At 39.6% G+C, this 23,064-nt stretch overlaps 1 protein-coding gene across 1 annotated transcript in view; it reads right to left on the bottom strand.

Annotated features, from left to right (window-relative positions):
- Positions 1-23,064, bottom strand: part of TENM1 (teneurin transmembrane protein 1) — a 616,814-nt gene that overhangs the window by 544,259 nt on the left and 49,491 nt on the right. Inside the window, exon 2 of the mRNA XM_066581697.1 lies at positions 14,076-14,362. Coding sequence (XP_066437794.1) covers positions 14,076-14,295 — 220 coding nt within the window. The 5' untranslated portion in view covers positions 14,296-14,362. The remainder of the gene's footprint in view (positions 1-14,075; positions 14,363-23,064) is intronic.

A 23,064-nucleotide genomic window follows, 5' to 3' on the forward strand; every position in this document is an offset into this window, starting at 1 on the left:
AACCTATCAGCTTGAACATGCTGTCCATAGTTCAGGCATCATATTATAGAGCCGGAGCAGATTGATATATAGTTTTATGGGGAAAGTTTCAGAATAACTTGTATTTTGTTCATTTAAACCTTTTCTCATTCTAAGGTGAAGAGTCCAATGGGCGGAGCTATCAATGATTGACAACTGTGTATGACTGTACATACAGAAATAGTTGTCTATCACTCATAGGACTGCCCGTTGGACTGTTCAGCTCAGAATGAGTGGAGAAAGGGACTGAGCTTGCAGTATCATTCTGGACTGCGGCACAATGTATGGAGCTGTGCTATTACTGGAGCACATTGGCTCCTGCAAGCACCTAAATGAAAGGGGTACCGGGTGTCAGACCACCACTAGTCTGATATTGCTGATCTTTCCTGAGAAAAGTTGATTAGTAAAAAAGTCCTGGAAAATGCCTTTACTTACAAGAATTAAACCGTCTTAATCCTGATGCAGCTCTAACAAATATATACATTTTGTACATGGATGGCATAATTGGAAATGGAATTATATGTAATGAATGTGGAATGTCATATATTGTGCATGGAAATACTTTGATATGATAGACACATTCATACATATCTCTGTTATAAGTGCACCATGAATGTCATTTTGGAAAAGGCTTGTATATAATGTACTGTATATATTTTTCTGCCATCAGCGAAGGAGCTATATGGATAGTTTTAATAAAGGATATTATGGCCATAAGACATCTTCATAAAGTCATGCTAGGAAAAATGTATATACCGCATACAATCCATCAGAATTTGATGAAAGGGAATTTCAACACCACCCTTATGATGTAGGTCTGAATGTCTATGCGGCTTCTATTCTTAATATAGACTTCTTTATAGAAGTCAGAGCACCATATTTTGGAAACATAGCTCCAAATCCCTGCTTAGACTTAGATCTAACTTCTTCCAGACCTCTGTCATATATGCTGTATATATGGTGAAAGCTTCAGGGAATTGTATGGTTGGACTTAGAAGCTGGCAGGTCTCAGTTATATAATATTATAGCTGACACTCTACTGTAATGACAGGGATTGGAGCCAGTTTCAATTCCAGCCGTTTAACTCCTTAGATGTCGTGGCCAATAGCAACTGTTGCATCTAAGCTGTGAGTCAGAGGGAGTGGCTCCCTCTGTCACCCCATGGGCACTCATGATATGACTGTGGGATACTGATGTGTGGTCATAGCAGCCAATGGCATAATCAATGTCACCAGGTCTGCTATCTTATTACCCCTGGTAAAATATGAAAAGAAAGCACCTCGTGTATGTATTTGTAGGCCAGGTTGCAAACTATTAGAAAGTGAGATATACAGCACTAAAAGTAACAAAGTTTGGTGGCTGTTTGTTTCATGGGATCCAGTAACTCAAAGTATGTATTAGGAACTCTGCATAGTGCTGGAGCCAGGAAAGTAAGTATAGACACTTTTATTATAACAGGTTAAAAGTACAACCAGGCGCATCCAGCTGCGCGTTTCACTGCCAGGATCAGTGACTTCCTCAGGCCAGAGGAATCTGCCAGTCCTGGCAGTGAAATGCGTAGGATTTGTGCCTCGTAGTACTTTTAACACCAAAATTGCCCAAAGGGCAAGAAACACCCCGATTGAATGCTGGCATTAAAATCTAACTTTTATTGAACTAAATTAAAATACTGAGAAGCCAAGGAATTAAAAATACAAACCCCTAACTAGCAAACCTGGGAGCACTGAACCTATGATAACCTGTGATATGTATCACTCAATGCTGCTGCAATCTGCTGTATACTGGGCTTTATAGAGCGCTCCTAAATAGCTAGTAGCTAGATAAGATATAAAGCGGGTCACTGCTGCAGACTAATGACTCTGCCCAAATTATATCACCAGCTCTGCGTGTTCGAGCTAAAAGAGACATAGAAACCTCCAACATGTTTTCTTATAGGAACTTAAGCAAAGTGGAGGAAAAGTTTGAAAATATCATTTTTCTTGCAGATTTTCAAATTATTATTTTTTCTGTAACACAAAGAAGTTATCAGATAAACAAAACTCAATATTGATTACTGCATTTTTTTAGAAATATCCCATGTGTCTCCAGTGCACACCATGGCTCAAATACCGTGTGGATTTTAGGGGCCTCCCTTTCATTGGGCCAATTTTTCATTGCCGTATACAGAGAACTCTAACATGTTTATGTTTTCCATCTATGACGCTGTGTGAGAGCTTACTTTTTTGTGGTAAACACTGACATTTTAATTGGTACCATGCATGCACACAATATTTTTGATCATCAATTATTGTGTTTCAGGCCTGTTTCACACGGACCACATGATATCACCGCGAGAAAATCGCAGCAACATCACATGGGTGGTCCGTTTGATATTGTTGCATTTTCTCGTGGCAATATCGCAATTTTGTTTTGCTACAAAGTCGCACGTGGTGTTACAAAGTTGTGCGACTTTGTAGCACCACATGTGAAGATTCTGGGGGAATGGGGGCTTGAAATATAAGCCCTACCACAAAAATAAGCCCCAGGTGCAGAAGAAAACCCAAACAAACTCATGCATCATCTAAAAAGTGATGTCAGCTTTGCCGCTTCTTCTTCCCGGTCCCTGGAAGTTGTCTTCAGGCATCTCTTCTGGTCAAGGATTGGAAAATCCCAGAAGCGTTGCCTCTGATTGGTTCTCGAGTGCCGTGGTTCTGCCAATCAGAGCCAATGCTCAATGAACCAATCACAGCCATTCATTCAACTTCACCCTATGCAGCAAAAAGCGATCAAAAAGTCATATGCATTCCAAACGCATGTATCCCAATGCAAACTACAGGACGTCCTGCAAAAAATGAGCCCACGCACAACTGTGTTGATGGAAAACTAAAAATGTTATGGCTGTCCGAAGATGGCGGCAGAAAATAATTAAAAAAAATTAAATGTCTTTGAAAAAAACTAAAAGTAGTACCACAAAAAGAAAAACAATAACGTTTGGTATCGTAGTAACTGTACTACTGACCCATAGAATTAAGTTATCACAACATTTTAGTTGTGCCGTAAAAACAAGACGCACCCATAAATGGCGGAATTTCGTTATTTTTTTTTTCATTTAACTCCACTTAGAATTTTTTCAAAGGTTTTTCAGTACATTAAAGGGTATATTAAGCAGTAGCAACGAAAAATATAACACATCCCGCTAAAAGCAAGCCCCCAGACATCTATGTTGAAGGATAAATAAAGATAAAGAAGTTACGATTTTTTAAAAGGGGGAAGGAAAAAACAAAAATGGGGAAAAAAAGCTACCTTTTGTGCAGAAAATGTAAGCTTTTGTATTCTTCTATTGACGTTGCCATGAGGAGGCATGTTTATTGCAGGATGAGTTGTATTTTTCAGTTACACTATTCTGTAGTACATATTGCTTACTGATCAAGTTTTATTAAAGGGACTGTCACTTACTTTTAGCCCTATAAGCTTAGCTTATGGGCTGTAGGTAGGCGAGCCATGGTGTCAAAATTGATGACAGGTTCCCTTTAAGACAATGCTTAGGGAACTGCAACCAAATGGGGTCCTCGGTTAACTAAAACATTGTTTATCGTTTAACTACTGGACCTACAAAAATAAAATAAATTACTTTGGTAGGATTTACTTGTCCACTAATTTTTTATTGCCCATGGAGTGAAACCATTCTACATCCATATATGGGTCAGAGCTATTCACCACAATGAAATTTTGTTGCTTTTCTTATAACGCTTTGATTTGATTCAGATATCTCCAAAAATGTGCTGGAAGGCTTAGAAATCAATAATGCAATAACCTTTTACTTACAGCGCAACAACAAAATGAATGAATATATTTTGTATAATCCAAGTATGGAAGCAGTGAGAGAAATGTATGAGCATGCTGAGCAGAAGGCTGATTTGCGGCGAGTGCATGGGGAAAGGGGTATTTTTCAAACTAGCTTCAGAAATGATTGATTTAATCTATCACAAAAATAAATAAATCAGATCTAAAAAAATGCCAAGAACTAGTTAATGCAAATCTAATTAACAGTTCCACATGGTTTACTAATTTCACTTTTACTATGACATCTATTGCTATCATATTTACATTTTTCTAGTTTGGCACAATAGTAAAGACAGTTATATAAGAATGTTAGTTCTTCGTCTGAAGTTTGGCTTCCAGCTATATATTGTAGAGATAATTACACTCCACTTTCCAGAATTATCATAAATCTGTTACTGATATATTCTTAGATCAAAAATTAACATTTGGGATTATGAAATGATTGATCATTGCAATTACTTCAATCTGAAAATGTAGGCGCTAAATTGATTGACAATTAAATGCTTCCTTGGGTATGTGTAATTTAAAAATCAGAAGTCTTATGATATTAAAATAGGTGTAAAAGTAGCCTACAATGGGCTTATAAAGTCTTCTAGTGGTATATTATAAGTAAGTGTGTAACCAGGATTAATCTGTGCAAAAAGTGAATTTCCTGTCTCTATCTGATCATTTGTCAAAATTCCAGTCAAAGTTTAGTATTTTTGTATGTAGTTTGCTAGTTGGTGGGGGAGCCCAAGATGTCAGCCAGTGTGGCCCACTTTGGAGATACAGGGCAACCCGCTGTTATATCAGTGAGGGTTGATATCCTGTATCGTCCGTCACCATCCATCTGTGGCTGGCATCTTTGGTATCGTTCAGATGTACAGGCTATTATTATATGCAGTCGCTCCTCCCCAATCTGGGCTGGGTTGAGTGGGTGACTGCATATTAGCCTGCAATGAACACGTTGCTCCTCCACACCATTGTCTGGCTGACTGCATATCTTTAGGGCTTATGGCGGTTGCGCCTGCCCTACGGCGATTGTGCCTGCCTTATGGCGATCGTGCCTATGGCGACCATGTCTGCCTTACAGACTATGAGGTATTGCATTTTTGGCCTTTTCAGTGAATAATGTCTTTGTTGCTTTCCTCTGTGATTTTTGTCAAAGTTCCAAGTTCAAGTTCTAGTCAAGATCTCAAGGGTGAAGTGGGAGTAGAAAGGAATTCAGTTGAGTAATAGTCTTTTTTTCAACAATAATTTTTTGTATTGATCATGGGTTGAAATATACATACAGGCATATGAAGACTATACTGTTCCAGAAGGAAACATTCGTTGCAAATTTGCAGTTGAGTAATAGTCTTATGATAATTGTATGGATAGATACTCATTGTCAACAAAAATGTAAGCGCCTAGTAGGAGTTATCATTTTGCTGAAAAAATCAGCATGCAGTTGCATCTCAGTTAGATATCCAATGATTGGAGTTGTGGTGTGTTTAGATGAACAGTCTTGCCATCTGAGGCCCTAAAATAGTCGATCCCTTGACCTATAAATAGGCTCTCAGAAGCTACTTGTGTGTAGTGGACTTCTTTTTCCACTTGCGTAGAACTTGTTGACCACTAGACATGCCTCTACGATGCAATCAAGGAGATTTTGTCCAGCTAGCAGAGTTTGAGATGTATTATTGCAATGCAGGAAGCTGGATGGTCATATTGACAAATCGTTTGCCATTTTGGCCATTCTGACCAAACTGCTAGGAGATGATAGGACTAGTGGATGCATAAGTGCATGCACACAAGTGGATTGAGCTCAGAAAGCACTCAACAGACCAACAGTAAAGTGGATCGTCTATTCGTTCAACAAGCACAAGCAGCTCCAACTGTTTCATTGTCTGCCATCAAAGAGACAGGTGACAACATAGTTACAGGCCACTGTGTCTGTCAAAACCCATTTGCAGGTGCTTGGCTGAAGGATATTTGGTCTCATGGTGCCCATGACGTGTACTGCCTTTGATAGTCACAGTGTTGTCATGAATGATGAAACTGGACTTGTACAGAGTGGAACCAGGTTGTTTTCAGTTATATATCTAGGTTTAATTTGGGCACTGACGACAGCTGTGTTCGTGTCTGGCGACCTAGGAGTGACTGTATCATTCTTGTCTTTACTGCGGAGCGGTATTCTGCCCCCACTGCTGCTGTGACAGTCTGGGGGCAGAGTACTGACAGATGGTCATCCTTAGTGTTGGTACAAGGGACAATGACATTTAAGCGTTATGTTCAGGACATCCTGCAGCCACATGTGTTGCCTCTCATGGTGGCTTCCAAGAGGCAGCAGGATAATGCTTGGTGGAACAGAGCAAGGGTGTCACAGGAACGCCTCCAGAACATTGCCATACTTCTGTGGCTTGACCAGTCGCCAGATTTATCACCCATAGAATATGTATGGGTCCATCTGTAATGCCAAACTCGACAGCCTGCGAATTTGCACATTCAAAGGCTCAATTACAGCAAATGTGGACAGATATGCTGCAGGATACTGTACGGAAAATGTATGCCCACCTGTATGACATCTTGCATCTAAACTAGAAGTCGCCCACCAGGGTACTAGAGCCCCCCATTAAGTGTTCATTTTTCAGCAAAAATGTATCCTTTTGCTCTGATATTCTAATCCCCTACTTATACCAACATTACAATCGCACATGTAAAATTTAATTTAATTCAGACAACTTCTTCTATGTACTTTACTTTTTTGTTTTAATGAGTGCATATGCCATAATTTGGTATGGCCAGAATGTTGTAATTTTCCTGGAATAGTTATTTTTGTCATAACAATGTAACACAATCTTTAATACGTTCTATATGAAACTTAAGCTTATATATAAGATGTCAGGGGTGCATTTTCCAGAACCTGCAGATACAGACAATGTGCTGTGACTCTGGATCTGATGCAACGTTATCCACAATTCCTTTAGCAGTAAGCAGAGCAAGTGGAATATACTGAGTATAGTTTGGTTGGCGTGAGATGCTATCTTAGGCCTTAGTCAGACGGGCGTTTTTAGCCGCGATTTGCGCATGCGCATGCGTCCGGCGATTTTATAAAACCATTGCTTTGCAATGGTATCGGACACATGAGCGCTTTTTATGCGCTCGTCCGATAAATTATAGAACAAAAAATCGCAGATCGCACCTATCTGCGATCTGCGATTCCTGTTCTCTTCTGTATATGCGCTCAATGGGGTCGGCGGCAGCAGCGCCGACCCCATTGAGAACATATAGAAGACAAATCATTCTTCTCTGCCACAGCTGTAACAGCTGTGGCAGAGAAGAACAATGTTTGCCCATTGAATTCAATGGAGCGGGAATACAGCCGCTCCATTGAAAGCAATGGGCTGCCGGCGTGCGCGGGGTGAATTGTCGGGAAGGGGTTAAATATATAAGCCCTTCCCGGCAATTCATCCTAAAATGTGTTAAAATAAAAAAAAAATTGTATACTCACCTTTCCGCTGCAGCCGGAGTCCAGCCGCGGCCGCTATCAGTTCTCCTGAACTGCTTCTTGGCACTATTCAGCCGGCGGGGCTTTAAAAGCCCCGCCTGCTGAATGATCTGCCTCTGATTGGTCACAGCCCTGACCAATCAGAGGCTGAAAACACTCACACACCCATTCATGAATTCATGAATAGGTGAGTGACTGCTGCCTCTCAGTGCTGAGCCAATCAGGGGCAGGTCTGACTCACATTCATTCATGAATTCATGAATGGGTGTGAGTGAGGCATGCCTCTGATTGGCTCAGCGCTGAGCCAATCAGGGGGCAGGTCTGACTCACACCCCCTTCACACCCACTGCAGGCAGAAGGTGAGTATACAATTTTTTTTTATTTTTACACATTTTAGGATGAATTGCAGGTAAGGGCTTATATATTTAAGCCCTTACCGACAATTCATCCCGGGCTCGCCCGCAGCGCATTGCTTTCAATGGAGACGGCTGTATTGCCATCTCCATTGAATGCAATGCGCTGGACAGCTCCGGCCCGTTTCTAATGAAACGCGGCTAGGAGCAGATTTTCGGGCGATTTGCGGGCGACTTGCGTGCACCGGTCACGCGATTTGCGGATGCGCATCCGTCATGCGATCCGCAAATCGCGCGAAAAAACGCCCATCTGACTAAGGCCTCAAAAGAATCTTGACCATAGCTTCTTAAGTTTGGTGGTTTAAGCATCGAAAGGTACTGTGCAGAAATTTGAATGTGTAGTACAACTTGTCCAAAGAAAAACTGCATTTAAGGCTGGATTACTACAGGCGTATATCGGCTGGGTTTTCACGCCCAGCCGATATATGCTGCCCCTCTGATGCATTGGTTTACAATGCATCAGTGCACATGGGCGTATTTCCATGGCGTAAAAGTGCCTGGCTGGTCAAGATTGCATTTCGGATGGGTGCTTTTATGCCGGTGGTGGCTGCATAGACTCCTATGGGAGCTAATGACAGCTGCCGGAGGAGGGAGGTTGGAGAGAGTTTAGCAGCATGGCTGCTAAACTGCCACCCCCTTCTCTGCTCCTCTTCCCGCCCCTTTCTGGCTGTTTGCAATATGAGGGGGAGGGGCAGAGCTAAGCCACGCCCCTACCATTGCTGGCTGTGACAAAGGGCAGAGAGAGGGTGGGAGCTTAGCACACTAGCTTCCACCCCGTTCTGCCTCCTCCCCTTGCAGAGAGCTGGCAAGGGAGAGGGAAGTGGGAGAACAGCTTAGCAGAGCTAAACTGTCTTCCCCCACCCAACGGCATTGCGGGCTTGGCATATATGTACTGAGTTTGTGCCATTTGAATGGGTGCACATTCACACATTTTTAAGTCACCGGTGGGCGCATGTAAAAACGCATACTCTCGTGTGAATCCAGCCTAAGGCCGGTTTCCCATTTGTTCACAATTTTTATTGGGGGATTTGTGATTTTTAAGTTAAGTAGATTGTAGAAAAAAGTGTATTCTTTAGATTTCTGGTTAGCAGAAATCAGAAAGTGCAGGATATAGAGTAATTCAAGTTACAATCATTAAAGGAATTTTGTTGCAGAAATGATCAAAATTGTAGGAATTTGTAGAACTCATTATTGGATAGCAGAGATTTTTGAATTAAAGATGTAAAGTATAAAGTATCATTTGACTCTTGTAAATCTCCAATTGACAAAACTTCCTTGTCTTCCCAAATGTCCAATATCTAGGTTGTTTCAGAATTGATATAGTTGTTTGTTTTTTATCAAATCTTGAATTTTTTTGGACATAGTGAGATGAGTTGTTTCCAGACTGTACACAAACAGAGTAGCAGAGGACCAAGCGGTGGCACGGGACATAGTAGGAGCAGGGAGAGGTGAGTATATGCCTATTTCATTGTTTTACTGTATTCAGAGCACATGTCAACTAAAAGAATTAAACTCGGAAAACCCCTTTAAGGCCGCCTGCAGACGAGCGGAAATCCCGCCGCGGGATTTCCCGCGGGATTTCCGCCGCTGAAAGTTTGCATAGGAGTGCATTAAAATACGCACTCCTATGCAGACGGCATGTTCTAATTTTCTGCGGGGCACGCACTCACCCGGCCACCGGCTCCGGTCTGCGCGTGCGTCGGCTGCGCGGCAGCCGGCACATGAAAGAGCAGGGGCCGCCAGGCGCGGGTGAGTACGCGCTCGTCCCTGCAGGCGCTCGGGTCGGATCGCTCGGCGAGAATTCTCGCTGCCGGATCCAACCCGCTCGTCTGCAGGCGGCCTAAGTCAGATCTAGGAGTGAAAGAAAGTATCATAGATTTCCTAGCAGTTTGAATAAAATACTGATTGAAAACACTGCTGTGTGAAAGAAGCCTTCTGCTGGTTTCCAAAAGAGATCCACCATGGCCACATCTGTGGACTACTCTGGAGATAGAAACTAGAGATGAGCGAGCATACTCACTAAGGACACTTGCTCGATTTAGCATTGTCCTTAGCGAGTATCTCACCGCTCAGGAGCAAAGGTTCGGGTGCCGGCGCGGGTGACAGGTGAGTTGCGGCAGTCAGCAGGGCGAAGCGGGGAGGAGAGAGGGAGAGAAAGATCTTCCCTCCACTCCTCCCCGCTCTCCCCCGCCGCCGGCATCCGAATCTTTGCTCCTGAGCGGGCAGGTACTCGCTATGGGCAATGCTCGATCGAGCAATTGCCCTTAGCGAGTATGCTCGCTCATCTCTAATAGAAACTAAATAATTATGTGCTGAAAATTTCCCAATTGACCAGAGTTGATCTCGTCAGACATTCCGGAACCCCTGTCAAGTACCCTGGAATGAACAAGACATGCTTCATATCTTGTCCCTAGGTAGAAACTAATAATTCTACTAACTCTACACTTTTGTTCACACAGTCCAGTAGAAGGTCTGGGAGCCATAGCTGCACACCAGATACTAAAGAACCCCCTCAACTTGGAAAATCCCCTGTAAATAATCTTCGGAGAGTGGAGGTGGTCAGGGGCTATTTTTGGTAAATATGTATGCAATAGTAATGACATTAAAATGCACAAAAATAGTATCTTCAAGTCAGTAAATAGAAGTAATTACTATATTGATTGTCAATTAGAATGAAATTGTCCTTCTAAATTGTCTACTCTAAACACGAGGCAAACAACCTATTTTAGGAGATTCCAAGTACTTTGAAATACTCTAGTATTTTGAATATGTACCAGCACATTATGATCTTTGGAATACAAGAGATTGCCTAACCATCCTATAGTGTCTTCTTGACCTGAAAGTGCTTCGTTGGAGGTTGAAGACCACTCTCAAGTCTTACAGTATTTAATCCCTTTAAATAGCATTCTACGATCCTTTCTGCATGCTTACTGGAGCTATTATTGATACTAAAAAGGAATGGTTGGATTGTGCCATTTCATGCTACCTTGTGTATTATCTATCTTTCATTCTAGGAACGAGAATAAAGTGGCTTAAAATAAACCGATCACTTGTCACTAAAATTAGCTCCACATTCTCTGTGAGTTTACAGAACTCTGCTCTGTCTAGGAGATTTTTCTCTTTCCTAAGTGATCTTTAATGAGACTTCATAAATTTGGAGACATCTATAAAAATGGCTCTCATTTTCGGGCTTTTTGCTATGCTATAGATTTTCAGCATTGAAGTGCAAACGTCTACAGAATGCAAGAAAAAAAATCCTATATAAAGGTAGCAGAACCCCTTCTCTTAAAAAATGGGAAATAAGTGAATGCCATTGAATTTCTTTTGAATAAAACCCCCAAGCTATTTTATTTCTCTTTAAAGTATTTCTTCAAAGTGACAACCCCTGAAATAAATCATATCCAGAGCCACTTAAAGTAAATCACAAAGGCTTGAAAGACATTTGAAAATTGGCTTATTCTGATTCATACAGGTCATTCTAACTCTGAATTTCAATTCTTCTATTAAATTGTTATTGTAGTCTCTACCTGATTTCTGAGGCATACATTTGCATTGACCATATGCAAAATTCAAAACCTGAAACATAATGTTCTATTCTGGATGGGATGTGTCATTACATATGTTTTATGATACTATTATGAAGACCTGAAAATACCTGAAAATATGCATATGTATCAAGGTGATATCTAACTGCATATGCAAAGACTATACATGAATACATAGTGGTTTAAAATATGCAAAACATCAATCACTTGTCTTTAATGATGTGACCTTAAACGAACATGTACAGTTTATGTGCTGATGGGAATTTTTGGAGCTGCTTTATGTCACGCTGTAAGGTGTTGAGTTTAGACATAAAGTAAGAAGTAGAAAAATGCTGCTCTATAGGGAGCATTTAATAAAACCAGGATTTCAAATACTGGTCTTCATATGATCCCACCAGTGTAGGATGCACCAAAGGTCTGAAGGTGCCTCTTCAAACATTAGGCTTATGTTAGGACCTCTGTGTGCCAACACAGAAATCTACACCAGCTAGGAGTATAATGTATGCCAGCTTTTGGTGTAAACTATACATAAATGTATTGATCCTGGATATTCGAAACCCCTGCCAACAAGCCATGCCCCCTTTTCAGGAAAGTGGGGTGGAGCCACATAAATGTCAAAATTTGCTAACTTTTTGAGCAGGCTAGTGTTCTGCAAAAATTGGGTCTTTTTTACAGCTGTTTTTTAAAGAAATAAACCTACTTTGGTGCGTATTACTGGCATAACCAATGAGTGTACCATAAATGTCTTTGGTTGGAATGCTTCTTAAATTCATTTCATTTCAATACCCAGAATAATATTGTTTGAATGAATGTTTTACAAATAGCTAAGCAATTAGTGATATACATTTAATAAAAGGTTTCCAGCTGTAGGTACTTAGTTGACAGTTTATAGATCACTGATGCTCTAGTCTGGTTTAGGACATGTAAGGTTTTTTTGACACTATGACAGCCTTGCTGGGTGAGCGTCAACAATCATGTGAGTTTTTTTGCAGCCAGCTGAAGCTTAGGCTATCCAAGTTGTATTTTTACAGTAAAAGTATGTTCCCCATGCTATGTCATAACTGACCAGCCTTTACTTACCTCTTACCTCTACCCGCTTCTTGCTATGTCCAGGCTGCAGTCCCACCCAGTTTACTGGATGTCACAGGTGCTGCAACCAATAACATAGCTCAGCAATCACGTGAGAAACCTGGAGAGATAGTGTAGGACGGTGGTTCTCAACCTTCTTAGCCCAGTGCCCCCTTTAGGTATTGGGATGGTGGCCAGCGCCCCCCAAGCCTAATAGTTTTAACCCAATCAAGGTTACTCTGTTTACAAAGTTAAAAGTACAAATAAAAAAAACTGAATACTTTTTTTGGAAAGTTTGATAGTGTTTAAGAGATTAGCATTAATTATGTTTAAGAGATTAGCATTAATTGTGGAAACATGTCTCTAAAAATTACCAAAGAAGTATAAATTTTAGCTGCTGAAATGTAGGTGCTAAATATTTAAAAACAGGTTAATTGTGGATACAATAATAAATAGGTTTTATAGCAGAAGATAATATTTTTTGGGAAGCAAGAAATAATACCATCTTTAATTATCATTCGATAGAAACGTACAACGTATAAATAAAATGCAAGATACACCTTAATCCTTAATGGTCAGAAGACTAATTAAAATGCAAGAACAATGACATTTGACTAATAATAATAATGTTTTCCTCAATCAATTTGTGTCATTAATGGCTGCCTTGGGGCTGATGAGCAGACGCCATTTTCACGATATCTGGTTCTATATTTACCAACCGCAGTCTCAAGTCACCCATTACACATATCTGAAGTTTGATTCTTGCTTTTGTCAGGAGCTGCTGAACTGCACTGAACCCCTCTCCACTAAGTACGTAGATGGAAAAGCTAACACAAGCAACTTAACTTCCTGCCACAGGATAGGATAGAAATTCTTTACTTTCACCCCAAAACATTCAAAGCCTTATTCATAGAAAAGTGCTTGGGCTTCAATATCGTGTTTCAAGTCGATCAACTGCTCTTGTAGTCTGGGATGAAATTCTCTTACGTCTACTGAAAATGAACTGAGTACCCACATTGGTATTTCAAGGATACATAGATCGCGAAACCTAGTTTGAATGTCTTCTTTGGCTTGTTTGAGGTGTGAGCAAAAAACGTCTAAGGGTGGCTTTACACTAGCGTGTTTTTGTGCGTGCAGCCACATTCCTATTACGTTCCTATTACTTTCTACCTACAAGTAGAGCTATCGTCCTGATAAGGTTGACCCCACTTCTTTGAGGCTATCCCTCACCTGCCCCCTATTACACCGTAGGTAAAATATCAAACTTCAGTCATCATCTTAAAAGAGAGACTCCCTATGCGTTTCCCCTCTAGTTCTGTAGTTCACTCAGGGTAGATACGGGTCCTAATTAATAACTTGATGGTCTGGTGAATGATACACATTGTGAGGGTGTCAGGACTGTGCATCATGACGGTTACAGATCAGGACCAGTATCTCGCCTGAATGAACCATAGAACCAGTGAGGACATGTTCGATGGGACATGATGATTTGCATTTTATGGTTCATATTTATGTAGAAAGACACAACTTAGGTTGGTCGGCTTAATAGGTTTTTATATCTCATGCCCTTAATGGATTTTAATGAATATTTAATAAAGGATATTTATTAAATACTGAGATTTTTTTTTCTAAAAGAACCTTCTACTAAATAATTTAGTCATTGTGTAATGTATAAATTATTCTAAAAACTATATTAGATTACACAATATAACATTATCAGTTAATCTTCAATAGTACTACCTTGGCTGGGATCTTCAACTGCTTTCCTTTTTCTGTTGCTATGGCTGTTATAGTTTAATCTGATTTCTTGTGTACATTCTTGGAGAGTTTCTCTTGAGTTGTACGATTGTCTGGGTTTATGTTCATCTTCACTTTCTTCTGAAGAGCTGGTGTAAGCAAGATCCATTTCATGCTTAATTTTTGATAATGGTTGGTAAGGCTTGCTGTCCATCTGCTCCATATTTCATTAGAATGATTATTTCACAGTCATTGAGCACAGTATGCAAAATAATACTGATGAACTGTTCCTGAAATAAACAAAATCAGAATATAAGTCATATTATTTTAGAAGGCTACAGCAAGATATATTTACTATACTTTGAAATGTGTTGCTTTAATATTGCTTTAATAGAATTTAAATCACCATGCACAGGACTGCAATTAGGGCAATACAAGCGGTTTGGTTATCAGATAAGAGAAATATTACCTGTTGGCAGTCACCAAGCTACCCACTAGTCATTGCATAGGTGAAAGGTGAGAGAAGCTTCCTTGATGTGTTCCTTTAATAGTTTTTCCTACACTGATGCATATTTCAACAAATACATCAGTGGCAGCTTTTACCTGCATGATATATGAAGAGGTAGCCATCTACTAAAGTTATGGAAAGTTTATGTTACTCTGAAGAACTGAGAGAGTGCAACCATCTCTCATTTAAAGCTAATACAATAACCCCATACACTTGTGCCGAATCCTATGGATATGCAGTTTACGTAAAAATAAGAATACTCCTTCAACTAAACTTAAAGAAATATTTTTTAGTATATTTTATATAATATTATTTTATGATTGATTTTTTTAATCAAAAATTAATAGCCGTAACATTTTATAAAACACTAAAATATATAACTAAAGTGTGAAACGTGTTCTACAAAGCACATAGACTATATCATAGAATGGTAGAATTGGAAGGGACCTCCATAATCATCCAGTCCAACCCTCTTCTCAGTGCAGGATTCACTAAATCATCCCAGGCAGATATTTGTCCAGCCTTTGTTTAAACACTTCCACTGAAGGAGAACTCACCACCTCCCGTGGTAACCTGTTCCACTCATTGATCACCCTCACCGTCAAAAAGTTTTTTCTAATATCTAATCTGTGTCTCCTCCCTTTCAGTTTCATACCAATGCTTCTAGTCTTTCCTTGTGCAAATGAGAATAGGGCTGATCCCTCTGCACTGCGACAGCCCTTCAGATATTTGTAGACAGCTATTAAGTCTTGTCTCAGCCTTCTTTTTTGCAATGTAAACATACCCAGATCCTTTAACCCTTCCTCATAGGACATGATTTGCAGACCGCTCACCATCTTGGTAACTCTTCTCTGGACTTGCTCCAGTTTGTCTATCATCAAAGAAATGAAGAAATATTTTCGAAAAATTTCTTCCCCGCGCTCCAAGGGTTAAAATGTCATTTTAATTTGTATGTGAATTTTTGCTTGAGGAAGGCGTGTTGAGAACGCCGAAACGCGTAGCAATAAACCAGTTCTGTCTTATTACGGATCCTTGATTTGTATCCGCATTAACCCTTGGAGCGCAGGGAAGACATTTTTCTTTATTTCTTTGATGATACTCTTTTAAAGCCCTGGTCATCCAGTGAGCTTTCTTTTTCCCAGCTGCTGTTCGTTTGACGGGGACCAAGGAGGATGAAAGGCTAACGGAGACACTAGGTGCCAGCAGATATCCTCTTGAGGGACTTTCTGCTGAGCACCAGGTGAGTTATCACTTTAAAAGATAAATATTGGGGAAATTAGGTCTCCTTAGATGAGGCACTGACAAATGCTTTTTTTCTGCTATTCTTGTCCAGTTTGTCTATGTCTTTTTTAAAGTGGGTGCCCAGAACTGGAAATAGTATTCCAGATGAGGTCTGACTAAGGAAGAGTAGAGAGGGATAATTACCACATGTGTTCTAGACTTTACGCTTCTCTTAATACATCCCAGAATTGTGTTTGCCTTTTTGGCTGCTGCATCACATTGTTGACTCATGTTCAGTCTATGATCTATTAGTATACCCAAGTCTTTTTCACATGTGCTGGTACTTAGCCCAATTCCTCCCATTCTGTATGTGCTTTTTTCATTGTTAAATACAATTATGTTAGTTGCAGCCCACTGTTCAAGCTTTTCTAGATCTTTTTGAACACTCTTTTTCTCTTACCTAGTGTTAGCTATCCCTCCTGGATTTGTGTCATCGGCAAATTTGATCAGTTTCCCATCAATTCCCTCCTCTAGATCATTTATAAAAATGTTGAACAACACTGGGCCTAGGACAGAGCCTTGTGGTACCCCACTTGATACATTCTTCCATGTGGATGTGCAGCCATTTATGACCAGTCTTGTGATTGTTCCCAGCAAGAGAAACCATGTAATCTTGTAGATGATACCTTTTAATGGCTAACAAAAATACATGATGTAATAATAGCGAGCTTCCGAACCAATGCAGGGTTCTTCTTCAGGCTTATGGATTGGATCTGAAGAGGCATGGATATTTATACACACTTATAACATACATACTTATAAAAAGGCACAGATATGGATGTGATTGGTTCACACTTAAAAGGAATTCTGCAACAGCAAACCAACTTTTTTTGTCTAGGCATTGATAGCAGAGTGAAAGTTTTATGGCCCCTAAATTACTGTTGGGGGGGGGGGGGGAAGGTCAGCAGGCTAGAAATGCTACAAGAGGTACACTGACATTTTTAACTAAACACTGATAAGGGAGTGGAAGTTTATGGTCCCTGAATTACTGTTGATGGGGGTCTTATCTGTATAATAAATGTCTCCCACTTCCCATTCATGCATAAATCCTGGGGAATAATTTAACCCAGTATTCACAGTGTCAAAGGTTGCTATCAATTTATATTCCCAAATTCTTCTGTGATTTTGTGACTTGAAACCACCCTTCAATATCAAAACTCTCATATCTCCTATGTCATGTCCATGATTAGAGAAGTGCTCGGCCACAGGCAATTCTCTTTTTCTGTGTTTAATCATGTGGCGATGTATAAATATCCATGCCTCTTCAGATCCAATCCATAAGCCTGAAGAAGAACCCTGCGTTGGTTCAGAAGCTCGCTATTATTACATCATGTATTTTTGTTAGCCATTAAAAGGTATCATATCTACTAGATTACGTGGTTTCTCTTGCTGGGAACAATCACATTTTGCTCTACTGGCTAACATGGTACCAGATCGTTGTTTTCAGTCTTTGAGTATGATAACTCAGTCAGTTGTAAATCCACCTAACAGTTGCCTTGTCAATCCTATATTTGGTTATTTTTTCAATAAGTATGGTATGAGATACTTTGTCAAATGCTTTACTAAAGTCAAGATATACTATATCCACCGCATTTCCCTGATTGACCCAGTCAGTGATTTTTTCATAGGAGGAAATTAGATTGATCTGGCATGACTTGCTTGTTACAAACCCATGCTGGCTCAGGTTAATTACTTCATTTTTATCCAAGTACTTGCATACATGCTGTTTAATTATTTATTTTCTGGTAGACGTCAGGCTCACAGGCCTGTAGTTTCCTGGATCCACCTTCTTCCATTTTTTAAAGATAGGGACAACATTTGCTCTTTTCAAATCTTCAGAGACTTCTGTTCTCCAGGAATTTTCAAAGATTATGACGAGTGGTTTCACAATTGCCTCTGCTGCTTCCTTTAGTATTCTACGATGTAATTCATCTGGACCTTGAGACTTGAATTCATTTAAGTTAGCTAAGTGCTCCCTCACCATCTCTCTGCTTATAGATACCCTGCATTCTTTTATTCCCCCAATCGCACAGGGAAGATCAGTTGATGTTCCATCTACTTTCTGAGAGAAAACAGATACAAAATAGGAATTTAAAAGTTCGACCTTCTCAACATCATTCTTAACACAATATCTCCTCCCCCTTTTTTAGGTCTGTTTCTTATAAATAAGTTGTATCCTTCAACCCTTGTATTTCAATCTTGTGTATCATTCCACCAAGTTTCTGTGATGCCTATGACATCATATTTCTCTTCCTGTGTTAGGAGTTCCAATTCTCCTTGTTTGTTTCCCATGCTCTGTGCATTTGTGTAAAAGCATTTTCATTTGTGATCGATGTCTCTTGTTCCTTTACTTTCTTTCTAAATTGTTTGTCTTTGTTCTTTCTTTCCACTTTTAATAGCAATGTTCTAAAATGTATTAATTAGCTGTATATTTTTACCTGGCCTTTCACTTCCCTTCCCATATATTTAGTATGACGGTTTAAGCACGAGTTCTACATGTCTAAACCCTCTAGTCAGCGGCATTGTTGATGTTTTTTTCGTATCACACATAATGAGATGTTTTATTATTAAAAGCCTGGTACTGTTAAAACCCAAGTCCAGGATAAAGTCCTATTCTGTATCCATCATACCGACTGAGAAGAAACTGCTTATGACATGAAGATAATGGACCAGATTATATGAAAACACAGACCTAGCAGAATTCACATCACATTAATATAAGAGCAGTGTGATTCTTAGAAGTCTAGCCGCACTTTTTTCCTCTTTCCGTTTACTCAAGCTCCACTTGTGATTGCCAAGGCGCTTCACATGATCAATATCTAGTTGGCCTTGTCAGATAGATGATAAAGGCTCATGCAAGTAGAGCTAAGTGACCTTTGTTCGAATGACTTAATGTTTTTATTCCACTAGAGATGCCTCTTCTTCTGACCTTTCTATCAGTTTACTGTCAAGCAAAGCTTTCTCATTTGTACTAAGCAACTGTATGAAACAACATGGTTTTGCAGATTTTTTCTTGGCAACCATGTGCATTATCAAAAAAAAATATATAATGGTTGAAAGGCCTTTTTGATCAACATTTTATCAGCACAGAACAGTGTCTGAAATGGTGTCTTGAAATATAAAGGTCACAGAATAACTAGGCTTCCGGAAAAAAAAATAATATGAAACATTCTTTTGTATTATACTTCTAAACCAATGATGGACAAAACATTTACAGGAAAGTGAGGCAAGAAAGTGCACTGTTGCCGTTTCTTACATGAAATATTAAAAAAATATTTGCATGAATGTAATCTAAAGGCTAACCACTTAAAATATTCTTTGTAAATCAGGAATAGGCTCAGCAAAATCTCACTAAGGCTTCATAAGACAGAGCTGTGTGCATAGAGGTTGTATAGAGTGTCTTAAAGCACCCACTTCTACATTGCTTTAAGATACAATTCAAAGGGAACCATACTAATAGCTCTGTAATATATTTGTTGTACCTAGCTTTTTTTTCTGTGACATTCATAACAATCCAACACAAAAAGCCTCCATGTCTTTCCATATGAAATTGGAGGCATACAAAAGTAGATTAAGTTTCCATGGAATTCTGTACAACTCAGAAGTTGTACATTGCCATGATACATCAGTGAGTATGATCTATTAGGTTTATGTACAACAACTATGGGCACATATTAGACAGCACCAATTTAAAACTTTCTTAGCTAAACTTACAAAGAGCAAAACAAAGAAAAAAGTTCTCAGAATGTTTTGTTTTCTTTTTCTTGACATTACTTAGTAGAATGAATGAATAAAATAGTGAAAACTATCATTTTTTACAGCTTCCATGCCAGATTATTATTTTCTAACATATTAAAGTTTGTGCTCCATATGAATACTATTGATAAATTCCCACCTACTATATATCATCATGGCGAGAACTTACTAATTACCATACTTATTACCATTTTTCCCATAACTCTAAATGCATTTAAAATGCTTTCCCCAAAGAATGGTTTTCCTTCTTTTCACTTGCTTTAGATTTGTATTGCTTAAAACTTACTTGAGTTTTCAACAAGCTTTCTAAACTATAACAGGTTGTCCTTGCCCAATCATTTGCTGCAGTTTGCACCCTGTTTTATGTCTGTACGTCCTGATCTTTGGGTGGTTTTCCCCATTTTTCTGTTGTTCTGCTATTCGTAATTTACTTTCAGGGAGGGTGTGTGTAACAAGCCTAGCATTTTCACGTCAGAAGAAGTGAGTAATGATTTTTATTCTTTGCTCCACTGTATTGCTGGCGTATAAGGTGACAGTTGGGGGGTCGTCTTATACGCCCCGTCGCCTTATACGCCGGTATATATTTTTATTGTAACACATTTCTGGATGAATTGCAGGGAAGGGCTTATATATTTAACCCCTTCCCGACAATTCATCCCCGCGCTCGCCGGCAGCCCATTGCTTTCAGTGGAACCTGCTGTATTGCTGGCTCCATTGAATTCAATGGGCAAGCATCGTTCTTCTCTGCCACAGCTGTTACAGCTGTGGCAGAGAAGAAGGATTTGTCTTCTATATGTTCTCAATGGGGTCGGCGCTGCTGCCGCCGGCCCCATTGGGCGCATATAGAGAAGATTTATGGCCCTAAGAAGGACCGTTGGGGTTCTTGAAGCCTAAAATACTCCTAACACTCTCCCTATAGCAGCTCCACCAAGATACCACTTTCCCTGAACTAATGTCAGAATGCATCTGTGGCGAGCCGCGGGAGGGGCAGATTTTAATACTCGGGTGACACCTAATCTTGCCAGCCACTCACTGCAGGGGGGTGGTATAGGGCTTGAACGTTGCAGGGGGAAGTTGTAATGCCTTCCCTGTCTTTCTATTGGCCAGAAAAGCCCGCAAATTTCTCAGGGAAGAAAATGAAAGTAACCCGAACACCGCGTGGTACTCGTTACGAGTAACGAGCATCTCGAACACCCTAATACTCGAACGAGTATCAAGCTCGGACGAGTATGCTCGCTCATCTCTAATTATAATACTTAAAATTAGTAGGTTTCAAGACTAACAACATAAATTAAATTACAAAATCACTATAGTAACCCACTATGTCCGTCCGACCCATCAGAAGTCACATAAGAAATTCTGGCCTTCCAAGTATAAGTCAAATAAGAAGTGTATGATCTTTTTTTTCATGTGACAAAACCAAAGGGACCTCTGGTTCCAGTCTCCTTTGGCTAAAATTGTAGTCACATGAAGTGTTGAGAGGAACTAAGAAGGCCACCAGACCCAGTATAGTGTCCTCAAACAGCAAACGAAGTGGGTAATTTAAAAGCACTTATATTAAAATTCCCATAAAGATGTCTCCAGCCTACCTTCAAGGCTGGAGACTATGCTGTGCTTATTATTTTGGTTCTTTGACCACAAAAACTCTGTTCATGCAGCAAGTATCTGGCTGGGATTATTATATCCAGTCTAATGCATTAAAATAGGGTGGTGATGCTGCTCATTGTAGAAGCAAAAATCTAATTTCAGTGGTAATTGCTACTCCTTAAGTTCTAACTTGACAATTGAAAAAGCTTCCAATGGAGTGTCTGGACTTGGACTGGCAATAAGAACCTGAACCTAGCAGAGTGGGATTGTCCTCTATCTCTATGGACATTTATTAAAAACTTTGACATTTTATTTGGGCTCTAGTTTGAAAATATTTAATTAGCCTTTGGGGTCTAAAGTGATTCATCTCTGGGGCGACCCTGTATGGACCAAGAGGTTTAACAGCATAAAGGTTCTTGATGAGTCGTTAGCACGACTGATACGCGTCAAATCTGCTGAACCAAAATTTGCGAGAATGATCCTAAACTAGATTTCTTTAGGACCCTATAGAACCATCTGCATCATAATTTCTAGAATCATTCTTAAACCAATTTTTCTAGAATCCTAATGGTGTTGCAAGAATTTGATCATAACAATACTGTTATATTGACATATACCATAAATAAAATATCATCAGTGGGATATAGTCAGTTCAGTATTGTGATGTCCATTCAGAGTTAGTGTGGGGAATCGGAGACTTTTATTAACACAGATTTACATCGGTCTCTGTTCCCTGCCACTATAAAGTTGCCTCGTATCCCTGATGTATTATTTATGGGGATTTGAATACAAGTGCTTTATAATTACCCACTTCGTTTGCTGTTTGAGGACACTATACTGGGACTTGTGGCCTTCATAGTTCCTCTCTACACTTCATGTAACTACAATTTTAGCCAAAGGAGACTGGAACCTGGGGTCCCTTTGGTTTTGTCACATGAAAATAGAGATCATACACCTCCTTTTTGACCTATATTTGGAAGGTCAGGATCTCTTATGTGAATTCTGGTGGGTCCCACCAATGAACAGACATAGTGGGTTATAATAGTGATTTTGTCACTTAATTTATTTTGTTAGTCTTGAAGCCTTCTGATTTTAAGTATTATAATTAATAAAAGTTATATTTTAAGGGATCAATTCAAAGAGGCAGAGACTAGAGATCATTATCACAGTGTGCGCAAGTCTGACAGCCCTCACCCTATGAGTGCACAGGAGCCACCTGTGAAGATAGCCCTTACCGCTGTTGCTATAGAAGCTCCAGACCTAACAACAGAGAGTGGATTGCAAAGAAGCTGGAAGCGAAACCCCTAGTTGTAGACACTTCAAATGAGATATACAGTGGTAAGGCAGACAGCAAAATGTTTATTGCAAGCATATTACAGAAATGATGAGGCTAACACAAGCTAGTAGGTGAGCATACATTTTCCGAAAAATGAATGTCCCTTCAAGCAAGCAATTAGATTTCAACTTAGATTTCTTCAAAGAAGGTCTGATATATGAAAACAGTAATCAGATTGATTGCTATGGACAAGACCCCCAATTCTTGTTTGTTTAAGTTTTTATACATGAGGACCCATAATTTTAGTGCCCAATTTGTACACATTATCTACTACTAATATTAATCATTAGTAAATATTTACTCTAAATTCTGTATTTTCCCATGTTTAAAAAAAATACAGGAAATATAAAAAATATGTGAGTTTTGTAGTTCCTACATAAAATATGTATTCCAAAGAAAAACAACACATTTCTGGTTTAATTGATTAATGATACAGTTTTTGAATGCCTATTGCCAACGCATCTGTGGTTCCATTTTGCCTCCTGACAACGGCTCACAGGTGGACCACAATCTGTCGCTAGACT

This window comes from Eleutherodactylus coqui, chromosome 10, assembly GCF_035609145.1.
Source record: "Eleutherodactylus coqui strain aEleCoq1 chromosome 10, aEleCoq1.hap1, whole genome shotgun sequence".
Lineage (NCBI taxonomy): Eukaryota > Metazoa > Chordata > Amphibia > Anura > Eleutherodactylidae > Eleutherodactylus > Eleutherodactylus coqui.